This window comes from Podarcis melisellensis (genome assembly GCF_964234715.1).
Source record: "Podarcis melisellensis genome assembly, chromosome: 1".
Classification (NCBI taxonomy): domain Eukaryota; kingdom Metazoa; phylum Chordata; class Lepidosauria; order Squamata; family Lacertidae; genus Podarcis; species Podarcis melisellensis.
In genome coordinates this window covers 63,757,419-63,780,865 of record NC_138528.1, presented here as the reverse complement: position 1 = coordinate 63,780,865, position 23,447 = coordinate 63,757,419, and the positions used below count along the sequence as shown (strand labels likewise).

General features: G+C 41.1%; 1 protein-coding gene across 1 annotated transcript in view; it reads right to left on the bottom strand.

Annotated features, from left to right (window-relative positions):
• Positions 1-8,798: 8,798 nt before the first annotated feature.
• ELP4 (elongator acetyltransferase complex subunit 4) overlaps positions 8,799-23,447 on the bottom strand; it is a 168,095-nt gene continuing 153,446 nt past the window's right edge. The window contains exon 10 of the mRNA XM_081882972.1: positions 8,799-10,171. Coding sequence (XP_081739098.1) covers positions 10,040-10,171 — 132 coding nt within the window. The 3' untranslated portion in view covers positions 8,799-10,039. The remainder of the gene's footprint in view (positions 10,172-23,447) is intronic.

Sequence of the window (23,447 nt, the reverse complement as noted above, 5' to 3'; positions counted from 1 at the left end):
CTCTTCTTTAGAGAAGTTGCAACATGGTATTAAGAGCAAAGAACATAAGACAAATCATGTTGGATCAAACCAAAGGCCTATTGAGTTTACCATTCTGTTCTCAGACTGGTCAACCTGTTGCCTATAGGAAACCTGCAAGCCGGACATAAGCGCAACAATTTCCTCTCCTGTGATTCCCAGCAACTGGTATTCAGCGGCAATTCTCAGTGAGCAATTTGAATGGCACTCAGCTCTGTTGTGCATTGGATGCCATAGTTGTTGGTCAAGGTCAAGGACACCAGTGTCCAATGCATACGCTATGGAGCTGGTTTTACTTTATATAGCCGGATGATGTGGACAGGACCCTTGCAACAATACCCACTTCTTGGACAAGTTGATGAAGAGAGTGTTGGCAGGAGTTTCTGCAGGAAATGGATTGTCTGGATCCATTGCAATCTGGGGTCAGGTGCGGTGTTGGGGAGGAACCAGCCTTGGCTGCCCTGGTGGATGACTAGTACCAAGAGTGGCACAGAGATACTGCAATTCTGCTTATGGTCCTCAGTCACTTAGCTTTCGATACTTATCACCATGGTGTTCTCCTTGACTTGCTCTTTGGGATGGATATTGGGGGCACAGTTTGCTCCAGCCCACAGGGTTGTGCCCAGAGTACAGCACTGGGAGATTGTGCTGCAGCCACATGGTCTTCACACAATGGTGTGTGTCACACAGGGCATGGTTTTCTCCCCCCCCTCAATCTTTGTGAAGCCGCTGGGAGTCTTCATTAGAACTTTGGGGGCAAAGTGTCATCAGTATGCTAGTGACACACAGCTCTAATTCTCCATAACAACTGCATCAGGAGAAGCTGTGCAAGATCTGGATCATTGTCTATGTTCAGTGGTGGAGTGGATGAGGGCCATAACTGAGTTTAAACATATAGATACAGTGGTACCTCAGGTTACAGATGCTTCAGGTTACAGACTCTGCTAACCCAGAAATAGTACCTCGGCTTAAGAACTTTGCTTCAGGATGAGAACAGAAATTGCACGGTGGCGGCAGCGGGAGGCCCCATTAGCTAAAGTGGTACCTCAGGTTAAGAATAGTTTCAGGTTAAGAATGGACCTCCAGAACAAATTAAGTTCTTAACCCGAGGTACCACTGTACTGTGGATGGGGGGCGTTCCCCATGTCTGGCAAATTGGCAAATTGCCTGTTCTGGGTTGAGATCAGATTTGTTATTTTTTTGGGGGGTGGGCACCTTGTTGCTAGAGACTCAGGAAGCCTTAGTGGCTAGGAATGCCTTTTACTAGCTCCAGCTGGTGTTCTAACTACAGCCAGCCTTGGACACTGGTAGCCTGGCCATGGTGATTTGCCAGAGCAGGAGTCAGACACAGGTCAGCAAGAATAAGCAGAGTCAGTTGTCAGTGAAGTTAACCCTTTAGTCAAGGAAATGGCATACAACTCAGCAACACTTCCCAGTAGGTCTTGCCCCTATAGCACAGTTGCCAGGACTGAAGGTCCCTGCCACCCACTCCCTCTAAAGCTACTCCTCTCCTCGATGTTTCCCAAGCAGTCTCAAACTGCATCTGCTCATCTCCCCCCTCTGTTCTGCTCTCCACATTATCCTGTGTGTTTTTGGAGACCAGGGAAGAGGGGAGCTTGTTGCAGCAGGAGAGGCAAACTCCTGGGATTTTTCAGCAGTCTATTGTCCACCACCCCCACTTCAGCCTCAGCGTCTGAACTGCTCCTTGTCATAGGTCCTTCCTGCTCACCAAAACCTGTTGTCCTGTCAGTATCCAGCACCATCTCCCAATCTTCCCCCCAACCTCTCCTTGGTGTCCCACCACCAATTCCCAGGCTTTGAGCTTTCCTTTTCTGTGTTTTCCCTTGGGGGTTCCTTGACTGACGTCTCCCATCATTCCTTGTCCAGCCAGTGCCTGACATCCATGCATTGGTACCCTTAAGATTAGATTATTGCAATGCATTCCATGCGGGGCTGCCTTGGGTCTCATCTGGAGGCTCCAGCTGGTGCAAAACACTGTGGCCAGACTATTGATAGGGCAGACTGACACCAGAGCATAACTGCAGTGTGCAAAAGCTTGCCCTGGCTGAGCGTATGCTATTGCGTCAGTTTTAAGGTTCTTGTATGGCTATTCATTGATAGCTTAATGATCCTGGAATTTATCTAATCATATTTTAAAGCTATCCAGATTAGTACCCACCACTGCATCTTGTGGGAGCTAATTCCATAGTTTAGCTTGTTTAAATATTCCATATTTAAAACTATTGCAGGCTACTTATGTAACACCCTACCAGTCTGAAAAAAAGCCAAAGCAGCTTAATAATACCTATAGAGTGATTTTGCAAAAATAAAAATAAAAACCCCAACCTATAATACATTTAGGAGTTTTCAAATTGATATGTTGAAGAAGCTCAAGCCTCTTGTAACATATGCTAGCTTCCTCCTCCTCCTCTTCCTCCTCCACTCCCCTAGTCTGGGAAGGTTTATTCATTTTCTTAATACTATTTCAAACACCTTTAAGCATATAACAGAATACAAAATGCAGAAATGTGAAATGGAGCAATCCTCATCAGGGATTTAGGCTGCAATTCTATAAACCCTTTTCAGGCAGTAAGACCCATTAAATTGAGTGGGGCATCACGTATATAGTATTGCCCTGTGATTCCTGCCCCCATTTTTGTTAGAAAGGGGAGGAATTGGACCCAGGAGGTCCCAAGTGAAATATATCCACTCACATCATCTTTCATTGCATCATTGCTCCAAAATAGCCTAAGACGTATGAAAATGGGTCTGCAGTCCAAACATCTGCAAAGGTTAGTGGCAAAATCAAAGAGCTACTCTATTTGTTTCTATTTATTACATGCATATCCCTCCTTTCCTCAAGGAGCTCAAGGTGGAGTACATACTATAGGTCTTGTCCCCATTTTATCCTCACAGCAACTTTATGAAGTAGGTTAGGCTGATGGTGATTGGCCCAAGATCCTTCGGTGAACTTCATGGGAGAGTCGGAGCTGACACTCTAGTCACTACACCCACACATGGGAATGGCCAGTGGTGGTGGTGGGGTTCCCCTGAAATTGATGTTACCTACAAAACAATTTTATTTGTTTCCTAGTGTCTATACTAAATAGTTTTTTGGGGGGTTTTCTTGCTAATAAGTCTCTCTTTAACGTTAAGCCTGCCCTTAGCATTCTGTTTGCAATATACAAATGTACATATTTGTATGTAATTATAAGCCTAATTACTCCATAATTGCAAAGCTCTTGTAGATGGTGCCATCATCATTACCACAACCACCATCATTTTCTCTGAATGCTGTCATTTTTTTATGGTGCCTGTGTGTTATACTTGAACTGACCACTCTTGGTTCCCTGCCTAGAGAGTAGTGGTCATTGGGTTCATGGCAGCTGGCAGCATCTATTCTATGAGGCTGCAGATATGGAACATCCCCAAAGATTGGATATCTCTGTGCACAGTACAGTACCAAGCTGGGCAGTCCAGCGTCTCCGGACTGGTAGAATTGTATTTCATATACAGGAGGACTAGAAGGAGCAGATTGCTAAATACAGAGGCACTGTAAGAAATGTGCATAAACTTCCCTACATGCCGAATGGCAGATGGGGCCCATCCAGGAGAAGCAAAACTCCAATCTTAAGCCTTTCAGGATATCTTTGGGAGAAGAAAAGGCTAAGGAGTAAGCCCTACACGAATCCTATCTGTGCTGCCGCCACTGTGCACCAAACGTGCTCTCACACAGTGCCTGTGAGGATCTGGCTGGAAGCTGTGCCCCCAATACATTTTTCTTGCATTCGCAGTCAGAATGCAGAAAAACAATGAGCAAAAGATGCTTGTATAAGAATGCTGTTTGAAGATGCACAACACAGTGCGACTTTAAATGAAACTAGGGGTGAAACATCAGAGCTTAGATTGAAACGTTTTAAAAGTAGGCCATGCTGGAAATAGACGTACATGGTACTGAGCAAATGCCAAGATTCCCCCAGACTGCAGAGCAGAGAGAGAAAGGAAGCTGGGTTATTCTATCATTGCTGCTCAGAGCTGCCTTTGGCTCTTCTGCAACTGTCATCTAGCAGCACTCATTCCATCAAGCTCCCTGCACTGTTTCCATCCCAACTGGTCATTATAGGAAGAACTAGTACCCGAGCTTGTTCCGTTCCTCCTCCCTCCCCATTCTCCTTTCCTTATATGTCATCTATTTTAGATTGTTTTTCATTGATCTGCAAAGTTGCTCTGGAACCTCAGGCCAAATGTGGCCAAGTCTCTCAGGATTCTTTGTAAGCTCTGCATCTTCTCCAGGCAACACCTCCTGAAGGGGCTGTTCTACACCCTCCATGAGTTCTTTTGCCTGGCTGGAATGTTCCCTTGCACTGTGATAACTTATTTTGCTTGCCTGGAGGAAGTGAGTATGAGTGCACATCCATGCAAAGTTTTGATGGGGAACGTGTGAGCCTCTAGCTGTCACTGGACTACAACTGCATCCTTGACCTTTGGCGTGGGGCTGATGAGAGCTGAAGTTGCAACACAGCTCAGTTGGTGGAGCATGAGACTCTTAATCTCAGGGTTCTGGGTTCGAGCCCCACTTTGGGTGAATTATTCCTGCAGTGCAGGGGGTAGAACCAGATGACCCTTGTGGTCCCTTCTGCAATTCTAAGATTCTAAAGGGCCACAGCCTCTCCACTACCACCACCTCCCAGTAACCAGCTTGTGCTTTATTTGGCTGGAATATAGCCCGCTATACAAAGATATGGAAAACAGTGGCTTTGTAGTCTGTGGAAAAGTTGGCAGGAAGGATGGTATGCAGGGTGGAGGAGAGAAACAAACTGCTATGATGGTTGGAAACACAGCTTAAATCATGGCATGTTGCAGTGAACAGCTGCTAAGAATGGAGGTACCTTGTGCTTGTGAAACGGTTTATTCCCACCCCTACTTGTTATCCCCCAAACAGCTCTGTGAGGTTGACTGGTCTCAGAAACAGCAACTGGTCCAGGGCTACTATGAATTCTTAAAGCTAAAAAGGGACTTGAACCCAGCTCTCCCCAATACCAAGTTTTTAGGTATCTGGTTGCGTTCTCTGCCCCAAATCAATGAAGGCTGGCTGCAAAATTATGCATTTGCCTGCTTGGTCATATTTTTAGGACCCACCTTACTTCTGTGACAGTAAGTTTTAAATTGCTTTTAAATACTGTGTTTTAATTGTTGTAACCCACCCTGGGACCTTGGGGTAAAGGGCAGATTAACAACAGCAACAACAACAGTAGGGTGAGAGCTTCAACTTCCAAGTTATCTGAATCAGGAACTCCTAGTTTAATTTTTTTTAATGATAAGTAACCGGGAGCCGCTTCCTCTCTTATCCTAGCAGAGCTCTGTGAACCTGCCCCATGGAGCAAGCAGTTTGCATTCTCTCTCTTTCTCTGTCTCCCTGCTCCAATCATTAGGGCCATACAGAAATGATGTTGGAGGTTTTTGCCCAATCCCAGCTCTCTTGCCAGATTCGCTTGTTGGGAAACGAAGTCCAAATGTGGAAAAGAAAGGTAACAATGCCTATAATCTCTGGGGCCCCTGATCTCTTCAAATGTTTTACTGCAGGGGCCAAAGGGACCTGGCCCCCTAGGAGTTGGAGCCTATGGTTAGCGATCAGAACTACTTGCTCAAATTGTCAGCAGGAAGAGCTGCTGTTTGAAGCTGCATTTTGAAACACTTCGCTCATTCTTCTCCTGACTCTGCAAACCAAATTCCTCATATCTGTTGTGAGTCCTAGTTGGTCACCCCATTAGTCTGGTGAGGTGCATGATGCAATATCTAACCTGATCATCTAGAATCAATTTGTAGATGAGGCCTGTATAGACTTCTAATGATGACTTACATCACCTGGGAAGATTTTACTCATGGTACTATGACCTACAGAATACCACTTGAAAATGGGTATTTTCCACAATTGTCCCTGCATTCTGGAATGCCTTTCCCTCTGCCATACATGAAACATCATTCACTTCAGCTGTTTGTTAAAATTTATTTTCTTGTCAAGGCCTTCCCTGACACACAAGATCCTATCATTATAATATATATATTTATCTGTGCTTTATGATACCATTTTAAGGTTTTTATGTTTGCATTTTAGTATGCTGTTTAGAGATTTTAAATATTGTGCTTTTATAATAATTCAAAATCAAACAATTCAAGCATGGGCAAGCCAGGAAAGGTAGACAGAATGCTTCTTACAGGCAGTACTTTTGTTCCTATTTTCCCATTTCCATGGGTGGATTTAAATGACAATTGGAAAACGGGTGAATACTCTGCTTGTTTCTTGGTGTGTTGGTGTCAGGAACAAAAAAAACCCAAACCATTTTGAGCAGAGGACTTTGCCATTTCATTAACCTGTGTGTAAGCATGTGCATGCCTGTCAGTGTATATGCATCAGATGTGTTTCTGTGCTAAGTGCATGTTAAGGTTGTGTGTGTCTATCTATGCTCCAGGTGCATGATTCCAGACCTTTGCTAGGATAATGTGTCCCCCAAACCTGTACAGTGGTACCTCGGAAGTCGAACAGAATCCGTTCTATTCGACTTCCAAAACGTTTGGAAACCAAGGTGTGGCTTCTGATTGGTGGCAGTAAGCTCCTGCAGCCAATCGGAAGCCGCATAAGCCGCGTCGGAGATACGGGTTCCAAAGAACATTTGCAAACTGGAACACTACTGTGTTTGCAGTGTTTGAGAGCCAAAATGTTCGACTTTCAAGGCGTCCACATCCAAGGTACGACTGTATTGCTTTTAATGTTTCAATTCTAATTTGCCTTGGTTTTGCCATAAAAGGCAGGGTAGAAATAAACAGCAGCAGCGAGAGAACACTGAAGATGTCATCCCCTCACAGTCTGAAGTAGAGCAGTCCATTTCACCACCCTTATGCATGTGAAAATCAGGCCCATCCACTTGCAGTGGGACTGACGTAAGGGCCCTGCTTCTCCTCCTTTTGTATGCACAGGTACATATGCACTTGCCAGGAACAGGAGGCCAATCCAGCTCTCCCTCTTGCCTATGCAAGACTATATTCTACAAGGGGAAGGGAAATGAGGAAAACAAGGCCCTGGTCAACCCAGTGCTGACCTTTCAGCACATAAACAGCTGCATACCTGTGTGGGTGGATTATGCCTTTGGTTTATGGGACCTGGAAAGCTTTACATTAAATAGGTAAAATGTAGGTCTTTAGATCATTGAAGGTTGCCTATCAGTTAGGAAATGGTCACAATGGAATGAGGAAACTTCATGCCAAGCTTGAGCTATTTAATTTAATCTGAAGAAACAGTCCTGTTACTTAATGTATCCTACAGAACATTTGTTTATTTATCAAATAGGGTATAACCATTTTACTATTCAGTTTTCCTTGATAAAGGGACGCGGTTGGCACTGTGGTCTAAACCACTGAGCCTCTTGGGCTTGCCGATCAGAAGATCGGCAGTCTGAATCCCCGCAACGGGATGAACTCCCGCTGCTCGGTCCCAGCTCCTGCCAACCAAGCAGTTTGAAAGCATGCCCCAAAGTGTAAGTAGATAAATAGGTACTGCTCTGGTGGGAAGGTAAACGGCGTTTCTGTGCGCTGCTTTGGTTTCGGTGTTCCGTTGCACCAGAAGCGGCTTGGTCATGCTGGCCACATGACCCGGAAAAACTGTCTGCAGACAAACGCCGGCTCCCTCAGACTGAAAGCGAGATGAGCGCTGCAACCTCCGAGTTGTCTGTTACTGGACTTAACTGTCAGGGGTCCTTTACCTTTACCTTGATAAGGAAAATGACTGCTAAACCAAATTACTGTTGGTTAAACAATATTCTTGAAGTAAAAGAATAGGTATTTCACCTTAGGTGTAGAACACTGGGTATGTGTGTGGTGCAGCACTTATTTCACAGAGCATGTGAAACAAAAAACAACAACATTCAATATAGATTTCACTGAATGATCTCCCCCTTTCCTTTTTGCTGTTGAAAATATATTCTTTGGGTTTCTATGCCAACTCGATCTTATTATTTCAAATGCCTGTTCTGATGAGTGTACTTTATATTTATGCATGTTATATTTAAGTTTGCACTCACCAACAGAGTCATATATTTTAATGATATTTGGAAGATTGTCTACTAAATTAGACCCCATTAAGGACATTTACAATTAATAATAATAATAGCTTGTAAAAAAGCTAATTTAATAATGCCTAAAGGTTTTAAAATTTATAGAGGAATAGTATATAAGATTCCCTAGCTTATTTACATGAAAAATATAACTGAGTAACTAATGTGTTAATCCTTTTATACTTGATCTATTGAATATCTGCATAGGTCCCCATTCAAATTGTGTTGAGAAGTTTTGCTTCATATTATATATAAGGCGAAAGGAGAAATGATTTGAAAGCTGTAGCGATATATGGGTATAAGAATGTAGATGTCTATTAGCTTTATGAAACTGACAGCTCAGTTCTGAAACTTTATTTTGAATAGATTTTAAAAAGGATTTGCGTCTTTAGAAATAGTAAAAATAAAAAATAAAACAGACATATCTTTGAAAAAGAAAGAAAAAAACTCAATTGTTACCTCTAATGAAATAGCGGGTGACAAAACAGTAGTCTTTTTGATTTTGATCAGAAAAATAAACTGGTAGTGACAGGATATGATGGATAGATTTGACATCCTGGCAAATCACTGTCATTGATTCAATTATTCTAATTCAGAATAAAAGCTGTATACAGTGTGTGTTTATGGTACAGTGGATTTTTTTAAATGATTGACATTCATCACATTAGACAGTTTTAAAAGCTATGTCTCCATTTTACTTACAGCGTTATAAAAAGTAAATCATTTAACCAACACTTTAGTTCCAATCCCATCAAAATACATTAACATTATTACAGTAAGCATTTAAGGTTTTGTGGGGAGCATAATTCAGCCCAACTCTATAAAATGACAGTTTAAAAACCTAAGTTTCAATCCAAAATGAACTTAGTGGAAAGTTCTATCAAGGCTAATTCAAAATAGAACTATATAGAAAGTAATTTTCAGGTCCCACTTGAAAACCATTTCCAGATAGCCACCTATTCACATAGTTTGTACATTAGTTCTAATACAAAAATGCAAATCTTGCTGCTGATAAATATTTATACATTTTACCTAGGGAAAAATTCATATGTTTACAAATAGTATATACAGAATAGTATGGAACCCTGAATTGGTTTTGTTTTCTGCTGCTCTGTAGACTTCTTTCTAGCTCCAATGCACTCCCCTGGTTTTCTAGCATTAATGTAGCTGTCAGTTTGAATTTCAATCTTGAATAATGTCTGCTGACATAATTTCATATTGCTGACTTCAGTTGTTTAGGATTACTGTTTTGAACTATATTGAAAAGCAATTTTTTGTATATGTTTAGTAAGTTTCACTCAAGCAATTTAATATATTTATTAGCCCATAAGGCAAAGTAATTATCTATAATGTATTTTACCATGAAAAATATTTTATCATATTACTGATAACAGAATAGGTGGAAAATACACAGAAATTTAATGCTTATAGTATATATGGTACTAAATAAGGTGTAATTTTTAACAATTTTTTTTAGGGCAATGATTGTCTCATATTAAAATAACCCACTTTTAAAAATCTATGATTTTATTTAATATACATAATATTGACATACAGCATACAATAGTTGTGTTAAACATGCAAAGTGTAATTCTTTCATTTCTCATTCATTATCTGAACTTTAGTAATAACAGTAAAGTTGATGGCAACAGAAAATTCTGCAGCTTCAAAATGGCAACATATTTTACATCTTTAAAGGCATCAATATATAGGATGTGTTTGTTAACTGTAGAAACATCCAATACAACATTTGCAAATATTTTTAAAAAACAGAATGGCGAAATAAGGCACACAGCTTGCAATATATATATGACTACTGGGTCACAATCATTAAGAAAAATATTTACATAAGTCATTAACAGTCATAATTAGAGTGTCATATAAATCGGAGTGAAACTGCTAAGTAGAAATCACTAGAAGTCCAGGTGCTTCTTGCCTATGGCCATAGCAGTACATCCTGAGCTCAGCAGTTTGGCAGATTCTGCCAGATCCTGTTTGCTTGTGCGGCTCACTGTGTCTGACAAGTCTGGAGGCAAATGCAATTTCTATGGCAGGGGATTTCAGGGAGTGGGGGGGGGAAGAGAGACAGAGAAGAGAGGGAGATGAGAGAGAACATAGTTGTAATTAGATTTGCTTTGGATATTACACATTTAAAAACATAGTACTATTCCCTGCCAGTGAATACCTATTACAGCATAACAAATACATATTAGAACAGTTTTCAAAAACCAGATTGTCAGATTCTTTTATTTCATATATTGATCTACAGGATACTGGAATTTTTCAAATCAAATTCAGCTTTCTTCATCAGTACATTCATAATGGAAATCAAAGGCCAAGACCCAAAGAAATCAAAATTACCCCCATGAGACCCAAAAGGGGTATTTACACTGCAATCCTAGGCATGTTTACCCTTGTGTAATTTCCTGAATCCAATGGTAGGTGCATACAGAAATGCGGCCTTGTAATGCAATTCTAGGCATGTTTATTCAGAAGTAAGTCCCACTTACTCAGTGGGCTTACCTAGTATAGGATTGCAGCTATTTGTGGGGGGCCTAAGCACTAGTGAATTCAATGAGACTTGTTTCTGAGTAGACATTTATAGGTTTGCAGCGACTTGTTTTTCTCAAACAACGTTCCTGCTCCTATACCAAATGGCAAATGGTGTTCCAAAAAAAAGGTCCAAAATTTCACTGAGTTAGTACAAGTGGTTTCCATGAGCCAAAGCAGATCTTTGATCCAAGCTTACATTTCCTGCGTTTATTTTGTTATCTCCAGAGACCTCGTCTCCTACATCTTCTGTCTCCCATTAAAAATAACTAATTAGTTTGAACAGTTCTGTATGCCCAAGGGGCTTTGCATTTGTTGAAACAGCGTCTCTTTGATGCCACACGGCAAGCCACTTTTGAAACTGAGGGGACTCTCAAAAGCAGATTGTGACTTAACATGGAGGCAAGTTATTTAATGAAAAAAAGGCCAAAATTCCTGTTCTGTGAGCCTAAGCATCTGGGTACATTTAGAGTAGCTCTTTGGATCTTCGCCAAAGTATATACTGTGAACAAAAATAAATTATACATATTGTGTGGAATACACCAAGTGGTCTATTCATCCACAAGACTTTCCCCCGTCTTCTCCCCTTGTGAATCACTAAAACCATTCTGGGTCACCCCAGCTCTCCAGAGCAGATTTAGGGGGTACATGGGGGGCACAGTCCTGTTTCATACCTGTTGCATGCCTGCAACAGCTAAGCTGAATCCCACCCATTATTTTAAACACAACAGTCAACATAAACACAATAATCTTCACAACAGAGAGACAACTGTTTTCAGCTAACAGTGAAACATTTCATGCCTTATTAATAGTCTTTTTGCAAGGGGAGCTAACATGGTATCCTCCAGCCCAGAGTGTTTGGACTACCACTTCCTTAAGTTTCAGCTAACATGGCCAACAGTAATGGATGATGGGAGTTGTAGTCCTCAACATCTAGGCACGACATTGACTATCTCTGGGCTCTTAGAGTGTTACGTTCTGTGTTGTGCAACCCTCTACATGTCTATTCAGAAGCAAGTCCTATTGAGTTCAGTGGCACTTACTCCTAGGTAAGTATGTAAAAGACTGCAGCCTAAGTAAGTTAAACTTTAAAATGCCTATTTGAAACAGCAAGTGCTGTTAATAATCACAGTGTTAAACTCATACCAATGATGAGGAAGCTTAGCAAAGATGTTAGATAGATTGAAATCCAAAAATATTAGTCCTGGAGCTGTATTGATATAGTCTTCTATTAAGACATTTTCTGGGCTTCTCTACTACTACTCAGTAGTGTATGAGTTGTAATTTGCACTCATTCCAAGCCAGTAGTTATTTTCTCTCTTTTTTTTTTAGGATTAACTTTTACCAAGCGTATTTATAAAGTGGGATGTTTGTGTGTTCAGGTTTGACAATTAATTCACCTGTTTGCAGTTCACAGCTTCCTACTGGAAAGCACTTCCTACTTCTTCCCATGAACAGCCACAACTATGATGAAATTGATTGCTACTGCTATTTATTTCTTTAGCACCAAGATTCCTCTAGGCTCTATGCAGGCAAAATATGGTTTGAAATGTAAAGTACATTGGGGCAAAATAGCCAGAGTTCACATATATACTGAAGGGGTTGGAACTTGCAGTGAATGATCAGGAAAAGGATCTTGAGGTTCTAGTGGGTAGCTCAATGAAAATGTTGATTCAGTGGCAGCTGTGATAAAGACAAATTCTACATTAGGGATAATTAGGAAAGGGATTGAAAATAAAATGGCCAATATTGTCATGCCTTCATGCAAATCTATGATGCAAACACACTTGTGTATAGTTCTGTTCACCCCTATTATTGTGCAGTTAGAAAAGGCTCAGAAAAAAGGGAAGCCAAAATGACCAGGAGGAACTCTCCTATGAGGAAAACTGACAACAGAATGACAACGTGTCAGGCAACCTAGTTGCTCCAAAGTGCCCTCTTCAGCATTGTGGAGTTTGCATTGCTCTTCAGCACTGAGGAGCTGAGGACCATGAAGAAGACTGGATGCCGGGTGGTGTACAGCCTATCATGAAGATAACACGATATGCATTTGAGCATACAATCGTGTCTACTGCACAGCAGTGAGGACAGCAAAGGAAGCACACTTTGCTGCCTCCATTGCATTCTCAAATGCAGAGCTATCAACAGTACGCATTTGTTAACAAAATTACATGACAAGTTTCCAAGACACTGAGGATAACATTGCTCACCTCTTTGAAAATTTGGACACCATTGTTGTAACCAGTTTTAGCTTTTGAGGCCTCCTGAGAACATGGCAAAGCGCTTGTAGCTGTTTGGCCGACTTTATGCCCTTTTGCCCCACAGCTAGTTGTGGGGAATAGGGGTGTTGCCCAGGTAGATCCATCTTGTGGGAAATGCATCATTATGTGAACAGCACTGGACAACTATAAGGCTCCCAGGCAGTTACATTATGGCATGCTGCAAGGTACCATCTTGTCCCCAATGATATTTAACATCTAAATGAAGCTGGGAATAGTCATTAGGGGATTTGGAGCATGCTGTCATCAGTATGCTGATGACACCTAGCTCTATTTCCCCACTACATCTGATTCAGGTGTGGCTGTGCAAACAAGTGCAGTGGCGAGCTGAATCACCTGAATCTTGATAAGACAGAGGCCTTGTGGGTAGGTGGTTCCTGAGTCTGGAATTTAGGCAATTACCTTGTAAGTGCTCCTTCACCCATGGATGTCACTGAAGGCCCAAGAGGTCACAATAGTTAGGGGAACATTTTTTCATATTCAGATGACATGCCAACTGTGGTCATTCTTTGATAGGGATAGTCTACCCCAGGCATAGGCAAACTTGGCCCTCCAGATGTTTTGGGACTACAACTCTCATCATCCCTGACCACTGGTCCTGTTAGCTAGGGATGATGGGAGTTGTAGTCCCAAAACATCTGGAGGGCCAAGTTTGTCTATGCCTGGTCTAGCCACAGAGACAAGATTACTGTCATGTATTCTATGTGGGGGCAGAATGCAACAGGTAGGTTGTTAATTGGACATTCCTGCTGCAAGTATGTGACACTACTTTTAGAAGAACTGTAGTGGCTGCCAATTTGTTCCCAGACCAGGTTTAAAGTTTTGATATTGGTACTGACCTCAGCACTTTAAATAACATGGGACCAGGTTATCTGAGGGAACAATTTCACACACAGTCCTGCCTTGTCACTAATTTCTTCCTGGTTGTGCAGCAGCTTGCTGAGGTCTGTCTGGTGGCAACCAGGGGGAGTGCCTTTTCTATTGTGCCCAGCCTAAAGAATAACCTCCTGTCTAAGCAAGGCAGGCAAAAGCAGACACCAAAATACCAACTATTCATGCTACTAGTGATTTCAGAGACAATAGTGACAGGTTTATGGAGTACACTGAATAACAAGGATATATCATTTTGGATTGAGAAAGTTCTGTTAGAATGTCAGCACTGGGATGGACCTTTTAGCACTTCAAAGAGACAAAAACCAAGTCTATTTTTGCTCAAATAATTTATTCTATTCCACCAAAGGAAATGGAGAAACCTACTCTCAAGAATGGTTAGTGTATTTTCCCGCTACAGTGGTACCTTGGGTTACATACACTTCAGGTTACAGACACTTCAGGTTACAGACTCCACTAACCCAGAAATAGTACCTCAGGTTAAGAACTTTGCTTCAGGATGGGCTTCCGGAGGCGGCGCAAAACGGCAATGGCGGTCCTCTTTACTGTGTGAAGAGGGGCTCCGCGAAAAAGGGTCGTCCGCTGCGGCAAAGCGGAGACCCATTAAGACAAACCGTAGGCAGAGCGAGCCTGCGGCCGTGGGACTCGGCGGGTGCCAGAAGCCCCCCCAGAAACGAGGAAGGGACCTCGTAAGAGGCTCCGGAACGTGAACGGGGGAGCGGCGCTGTGAGTTCATCGCTCTTTTCGCGGAAGTGAAGCCGCGCTGCTGTTGCTGATGAGCGTCGACCTTTCTTCTTGAAAATCATCGGAATTGGCTGCAATTTACCCGTGAGTAAGGGGTACTAAAGATTGACTAAAGACTGATTTAAATTCGTTTAATTCGGCTGAAAACGGGAGGCGAGTAACAGGAAGTCCGCCTTCCGGTCCTGCTAATCAGAGCAAAGCAAAGAGCCCGATGTGGGCTGAAGCGCTCAAAAGAGACTTTGAAATTAGTATGAAGGGGCATTAACAGACTGTGTTCTTCTAGAAATTAAAAAGATTGAAGGATTAAATCTGTTGGTTCATTGCGCTAAGGAATCTTCCCCCTATTGTGAAGTGACGTGGAATTGAAGGGGATAACCGAGCTATCGGACTGCCAGTGTTGCAAAGGAGTACTGTCAGGCTGCTGAAACTTTTTCTTAAGTACAAATTGTTGCATTGATGGATACACTATCGCTTTAATACTGATATTGGAACCTTTCCGTTACCTTGTGGCACTATTTTGAAACAGAACTATCTGAAAGCCTCCTTTTTGAACTTGGGGACTATAAAAGTTGAAATAGGAACTTTGATGGTGGAAAAGAAACTTTCTTTCTTATGAAAACCCCCCCTAGTGGATTTGCGGAGGCATTGAGGTCTGGGAACTGTACCTTATTGGGATTTTTTGTGGTTTAATTGTTTACATTCTGGACTTGCCTTTCTCATGGATTGAAAGACTATTTGACCTTGAACAGAGGCAGCTGGGGAATGAGTGGCCCAGGGAAAACAAGAGCATCTAAAGCTAAGGAAGCTTTAGCTGAGGAAGCTAAAGAAAAGAAAAAAGATAAGAGAGCTGGGCAGCTTGTTCAAACAACGTTGACTCATCAACGCAGATCCTCGGTACCAACTGTGCTGACGGCGCAGGAGGAAGAAGTTGAAACGCTTGCAACAGAAGATATGGCAACTGGAGGAACTGATCCAGTCTTGAAACAAATTTTGGAACAACTGGCACTTTTGAATAAGAAGGTGGACGATCAGTCATCCAAAATTGACAGAGCTACATCTACTATCAGTAAGTTAACAGATCAGGTTTCCCAGCATACTCAGGCTATTGAGAAACTGCAAGGAGCTACTGCGGAGAACTACAAATTAGCTGCGGAAGCCAATCAAAAAGCTGAGCAAGCGTGCAAAAAGGTGGAGGAGATCAAAGGGGAAGTAAGACCTCTGAAAAGACAGGTAGGAGAACAGCAAGCCTACCTGTCAATGGTGGAACTGAAAAGTAAGGAATGTAATCTTAGGCTGAGGGCCGTCCCAGAGCTGGAGCAGGGCAACCTAGAGGAATTTTTGACGCAGTTGTTTTCTAAATTTTGGGGGGTTGAGGAAGATAAAGACTTCAAAATTGTGACGGCCTTCAGATTGGGAAGATCGGTTAAGAAAGACAAGTCCAGAGACTGTTTGGTTTGTTTGAGAACAAGAGAGGAAAGAGACAAGATACTAGGCCAACATTTTAAAAAATCTCTGGAAGTTGAAGGCAAAAGGGCAGAAATTTATAGAGACATTCCTAAATATCTGTTGGACCTTAGAGCCTCATATACAGACTTGGCCAAATTGTTAAGGTACAACGCAATCCCTTACAGGTGGGAATTTCCTCAAGGTCTATCATTCACCTATAAAGGAAAGAAGGTAAGAATTAAAACACCAGAGGACCACCAGAAGTTCCTACACGACAACGAGGAGGACCTCCAAAAGAGAGCTGCAGATTCTTAGCCTCCACCACCGGGATCACCACCAAGACCCGTACCATGTGGAGGCGGACCGGCACCACAGCCTTCGGGAACGGAGGACAAATTAGATACCCAACTGTGATATCTAAGAAGTAGACCAGGATGTCTCTACAGCTTCTTAGCTGGAACATAAATGGCGGGAATTCTCCAGAAAAACGGAGAAAAGTATTTCATATTTTGAAAAAAGAACAATTGGACATTATTTGCCTGCAAGAAACACATGTGACAAGACTCCACAGAAAAGTGCTAATTAACAAAAGGCTAGGCCAAGAATTTATCTCATCGGACAAAGTTAAGAAAAGAGGAGTGGTGATATATGCAAAGGAGAACTTGTCACCAAAATTCGTATTTAAAGACGAACAGGGTAGAATTTTGGCAATTGAAATTCAGACACAAGGAGAAAAGTTTTTAATTCTAGGAATATACGCCCCAAATGATGGAAAATCGGAATTTTTCAAGAAGCTGCATGAGACTATGCTGGACTATTTGGATTACAACAACATTATCATGTTGGGAGATATGAACGGCGTCGCCTCAGTGAATATGGATAAGTCGCAAAGTGTTAATATAACGAAAGACGGCAGACTACCAAAAACCTTTTTCGAAATGACTGACAATTTGGATTTGATTGATATATGGAGGATCAAGAACCCTCTAGGGAAAGAAGGAACTTTCTCTTCTGAGGCCCACATGACATGGACGCGAATCGACCAAATATGGATAACTAGAGGGCTGGCACCTAAGACCAGAAAAGTGGAAATCTGCCCAAAAACCTGCTCCGACCACAACGCTTTGAGAATGGAATTGAGATTAAATACAACCGGATCTTTCAGATGGAGAATGAACGACGCTTTGTTAAGAGATCAGGAGATTGTTAAGAAGGCCCAAAAAGTTTTAAAGGATTATTTTGAAATAAACTTAAAGACAAATGTGGAAAAAAGAACAATCTGGGACGCAAGTAAAGCAGTTATGAGAGGGTTTCTAATACAGCAGAACACGATTAAAAAAAGGCTCTGGAATGAAAAGAAGGAGAAGATTTTGGAGAAAATAAGAGAAGGAGAGAAAAAACTGAGATCCAGGCCTAAATCAAAGGAAGTATTGAGAGAAGTGAAGTTTTTCCAGGCACAATATTCGAAACTGATAAATCAAGAGGTGGAATGGAAAATTAAACAAATGAAACAAAGATCCTTTGAATCTGCTAATAAGTGCGGGAAGTTGTTGGCTTGGCAGTTGAAAAAGAGACAAAAGCTTAACACAGTTACAAATCTAGAGATTGAAGGGAGAATGGTTCAGAAACCCGAGGAAATTAGAAAGTGTTTCCAGAGATATTTCAAAGAACTTTATTCACAAAGGCCACAAAAAGGCTCGGAGGTGGACCAATTTGTCACAACTAATGGATTACAAAAAATACCCCAGGAAATGAGAGCAACCCTGAACTGTAATATTACAATCCAAGAAATTGAATGCGCCATTCAGAACCTCCAACTGGGCAAGTCTCCGGGACCTGATGGACTTACTTCCAAATATTACAAGGCATTGAAGGATTCATTGATACAACCATTGTTGGAAGTTTGTAACCAGATTATGGAGGGGAGGAAGGCACCGGAAACGTGGAAAGAAGCTTTCATCACGTTGATACCAAAATCAGAAACTGAAAAAACTCAACTTAAAAACTACCGTCCTATCTCACTCCTAAATGTGGATTACAAAATCTTTGCAGACATTTTGGCAAGCAGGTTTAAGAAAGTATTAAATGAAGTGATTCATAAGGACCAAGCAGGCTTTCTCCCTGGCAGACATTTATTTGATAACACAAGAAACATCATTGACATTTTGGAATTTTTACAGACTAACTCAAATACAAGAGCGGTGTTGATCTTTATTGATGCGGAGAAAGCCTTTGACAACATTTCTTGGATGTTTATGAAGAAAAATTTGGAAAGGATGGGAGTAGGGCGGGGGTTTGAAAATGGAATAGAAGCAATTTATTCAGAACAAAAAGCTAAATTGATAGTAAACAACGTGGTGACAGAGGAGTTCAAAATTGAAAAAGGGACACGACAGGGGTGCCCTCTATCTCCTATGTTGTTTATTTCAGTCCTGGAGGTGCTATTGAACATGATTAGAAATGACCGGTTGGCACAGGGAATTGTGGTCGGAGAGAAACAATATAAACTGAAAGCATTTGCAGATGACTTGGTATTAACATTACAGGAGCCAGCCTCTAGTACTAAAAGAGCGTTAGAATTAATTTCTGACTTTGGTCGGGTGGCGGGATTCAAGCTGAATAAACAAAAAACTAAAGTTTTAGCAAAAAACTTGACAACTACTGAAATAGAGGAGTTCAGAAAAGAAACAGAACTAAATGTGGTTAAAAAAGTAAAGTACTTAGGGGTGTACCTGACCTCCAAAAATTTGAATTTGTTTAAGGACAATTATGAGAAATGTTGGTCAGAGATCAAAAGAGACTTGGAAACATGGTCAAGACTGAAACTTTCCTTGTTGGGCAGAATAGCTGCTATAAAGATGAATGTATTGCCGAAAATGCTATTTTTGTTTCAGGCCCTCCAGATCGTGGATAAGGTGGAATGTTTTGGAAAATGGCAGAGGGATATATCTAAATTTGTCTGGCAGGGCAAAAAGCCCCGAATAAAGTTTAAAATACTAACAGATGCGAAAGAAAGAGGGGGGTTTGCCCTGCCGGACTTGAAGTTATATTATGAATCTGCAGCCCTCTGCTGGTTGAAGGATTGGATTTTGTTGGAGAACACCGATGTCCTCGACCTGGAGGGATTTGATAATGCTTTTGGGTGGCATGCATATTTGTGGTATGACAAGGTTAAAGTTCATAAATTGTTCAAAAACCATATTGTCAGAAGGGCAATTTTTATGGTCTGGTCAAAATATAAAGACTTATTGGAGAGTAAAACTCCGAGGTGGCTCTCACCGATGGAGGCCAAAGCACGTAAAAGACTCAATATGGAGGCCCACTGGCCTAAATATTGGGAAATAATTGAAAAAATTGGAGATAAATGGAGGTTGCAGAGTATGGAAAAGTTAAAAAACAAGGTGCGAGATTGGTTGCATTATGCTCAAATTCAGGAAGTTTTTAAAGCGGACAAAAAAGTGGGTTTCCAGGAGGAAAAATCGAAACTAGAGACAGAGTTGCTTGAGCCAAAATCTAAGCTAATTTCGAGAATGTACAACTTGCTGCTTAAATGGAATACACAGGATGAGATTGTTAAATCCTCCATGATAAAGTGGGCGCAGGACTTGGGGCATAACATTATGTTTGAAGACTGGGAAAGGTTATGGAACACCGGAATGAAATTCACGGCATGTAGTGCCTTGAAGGAAAATATTATGAAAATGACATACCCGTGGTACATGACCCCAGTCAAGCTTGCAAAGATATATCACCTGTCTGATAATAAATGTTGGAAATGTAAAGAAGAGGAAGGGACATTTCTACACCTCTGGTGGACCTGCCCGAAGGTGAAGGCCTTCTGGGAGATGATACATAATGAACTAAAAAAGGTGCTTAGATTTACCGTACCCAAGAAACCGGAGGCCTTCCTCCTGGGCATGGTAGACCAGAGGGTGGCCAAGAAAGATAGAACTTTCTTTATGTACGCTACTACAGCAGCAAGGATCTTGATGGCAAAGCACTGGAAGACACAAAATCTACCCACATTGGAAGAATGGCAGACGCAGCTGATGGACTATATGGAACTGGCTGAAATGACTGGCAGAATTCGAGACTCGGGAGAAGAAGAAACGGAGGAAGTTTGGGAAAAATTTAAGGACTATTTGAAAAAGCATTATAAGTTGTATGAATGTTAAAAAATGCTCCTTTCTAGGAAAGTACAGCTTCAGTATCGGTAAATTTTTGAATTGGTAAATAAGGCACAACAAGACAGAAGTGGTGTAATGAAATAATTTTATTGTGTTGAAACTAAAAATTAATGGATTTGGATTGAAATGTTTAGAGACCAGATATCACGATAAAATGGAAGATATATTATTATGTTTAAAATAAGTCAACAAATTGCTGAGGTTTTGGATTTACAGAGAATGCAGTGATCGGAAGATGGGGGGAGTCCATTAGATTTATGGAAACATGTATTTGCAATTTGAATTTTGAATATTACAAACCTAATAAAAATTATATTAAAAAAAAAAAAAGAACTTTGCTTCAGGATGAGAACAGAAATCATGCTCTGGCAGCATGGCAGCAGCGGGAGGCCCCATTAGCTAAAGTGGTGCTTCAGGTTAAGAACAGTTTCAGGTTAAGAACGGACCTCCAGAACGAATTAAGTTCATAACCCGAGGTACCACTGTAAAGGAAAAATCTACTGCTTTGTGTGCAAACTTTTCTCCAACCAAACTACCTCAACTACAGCTTTAGGTTCTACAGTACTGCATTTGATTATTGGCATCACGGTTATCTTGTTCAAACCCATGGGAACTAAAAATCATGTGAACCCTATGCTAACATACTGAACAAGAAAGCACGGTCAAACGCTCACATCAAAACTGGAATAATTTGAATTCATTTTCATGCTTCAACTTTGAACACATTTGCTAGACCAATTTCATAAAATTAGCAAGGCACTCCAAAGTTTGCAAATTTCACTGAGCACAACTGCAAATATTTACAGCTCACTATTGCAGTTTGTATCAAACACTTCGGCTAACTTACCACATTTACCAGATGTAGAATACAAGACAATAAGAAGGCAGAGAGTATGGGAAAACCCAACAATGATGGGCATAGCCAGGATTTATGTTGAGGGGGAAAGAACCTCAGTTAGTTAAGTATTTTTATTGATTTACTTAATCTGGGGGCAAGTGCCCCCTGGCTCTCCCCATGATGATGGGACAAAATCCGAAGCTTTAGGCAAACTTTTTCCATGAAACAAGTTTAGAATAAATTCATTTATCCCTGTAATTGATGCTCTTGAAGCTAACCTAGACAGAAAAGCAGTAAAGGAGTGTAGCTGGCAATTTTTAATTTTTGGTGAACCTGCAAGCAACTAAGGAACAGATTCACAATGGAATGAAGATGTTAATGCAAGAGTATCCAAAGGATGTTGACCTTAGCAATTCCACCCGTACATCAAATGAGCTCATTCTGAAAAAGAATATTTCAGCCACCAAGATAGGTATCGAATAATATTCTAGGAGAAAATTAGGACAGGTCCCCCCCCCCAAATGTGGAAGCAATTTTCAGATTGTTCCTGTTTTTAATGACTACAAACTGTACTGGTGAAAGATCGTTTTCTAGACTAAAAAGGATTAAGAATGATCTGTGATCAACAATGTCCTAAGATCAGTTGTCTGATCTAAGAATTCTCTGTATAGAAAATGATAAACTGTGACTTACTGATTTTAATGATATAATTGATATAAGTCTGCATCCAAAAGAGCTCAAAAGAAACTGTTCTGACTTTTTATATAGTTACTGTTATAACATAGCTATGATTCCCCTACAAATGTTCTGTGCAAATGTCTTCATTAATCCCATATTTTTGTAAATTTATTAAAAATTATACAATTATAAAAGATTAAACAATGATAAAATGTTTTTATTTTACCATTGTATCATCTTTTATAATTGTATAATCTTTAATAAGTTTTACAAGTATGGGATTAATGAAGATATTCACACGTAACATTTGTGTATCAATGCTCAAATTTCAGCAATAGTCTACTTTTATTGAGTAGATAAAGACGAGAATGATGTTTTATTTCTCATGATCAGATACTATTAAGTTTGGGCCTCCCAAGGTCTCCTAGGCCTAAGCCTCCAGTTGCTTTAATCCAGGCCTACCTGCAGAAATTCATAGGCCAACATCAAGGAGGATGGCAAGAATGCCCCACCACAACCTTCTGGAATTGCCCATGTAGAAAGAACAGAAGCACTGTAATATGGTGCCTCTAAGTTTAAGATGTTTGTATTAACCTACAAGGCCCTTAACAACTGGGTCCCTTACGGACCACTTGACTCTTTACATCCTTGCCCAGACTTTGGGCCTTTGTTAGTGGTTCCCTCGTGGCTTGGATGCACTGCTTGTATCCATCAGGAACCACGCGTTCTGTACTATGGGCCATATTCTATGGAACTCCCTCCTAGGATATTATGGTTGACAGTACTGAAGGCAGCTGAGAGTTCCTGCAGAACCAATGGGGATGGCACTCTAGGGTGACTAAAGCTGTCTCTGTCCCAAAGCCAAATTGAAATGTGTCTAGCTACTCTTTATCATCCAGAAATACTTGGTGTTGGGTTGCTCCCACTTGATCAAGCACCTACTCTAGAATAGTAGACTGGGTGGAAATGTATTATTTTGATGTCAGGATACAGTTTTTTTAAAAAGCAACTTCACTACTGCCTTTTTCAAGCTCAACAGGCTCACACCTTTTCACAAGGAAGCATTTACCACTTCAGCCACTCACTTGGCCACACCACCTCGGGTAGATTACCTCAGCCAGAAGGCAAAGGGTCACATACATACATGCTCGAACTTACTTCTGCAAGAATCCTGCCCACATTCTCAGGTCATACTAACTGAAAAAGACCAATGGGCAAGTAGGTAGGTACATTTACTAACTGCTTTAACTGTGGCTTCCAAGTTGGAATGGATGTGAGTGGCTTTATCCACAAAGTGCTTTGCAAATTGGTCATAGCAGGCCATTGAGTGGTTCCCTAATCCCCCACTCTCCAATAACAAGGTGCAAATATCCCTTAACCACTTGGAAAACCTCTGCTAGATAGCCCTGAGGACAGAGCTCCTGACCATATTGGTTGGGTTCATCATGAGTTGCTCTAGTCATCACTCCTGTGGTTTCATCACTTAAAGCTTCCAGGACCACAGAGAGACAACTTGATTCTACTAACAGGGAGAGGATGTTGAGGAGTGCTTGTGTCATTTGCTCAAGCAATTTCCCCCACTGCAGAGTATGACTAGATACTTGGCAGAATTGCCTACAGAAGTGACAAAAGAATCTTCAAGCCACCTTGAGCAATCAAAAGGTATGTATGAGAATTAATACAGTTAAGGCCTTTTCAAGCATACATT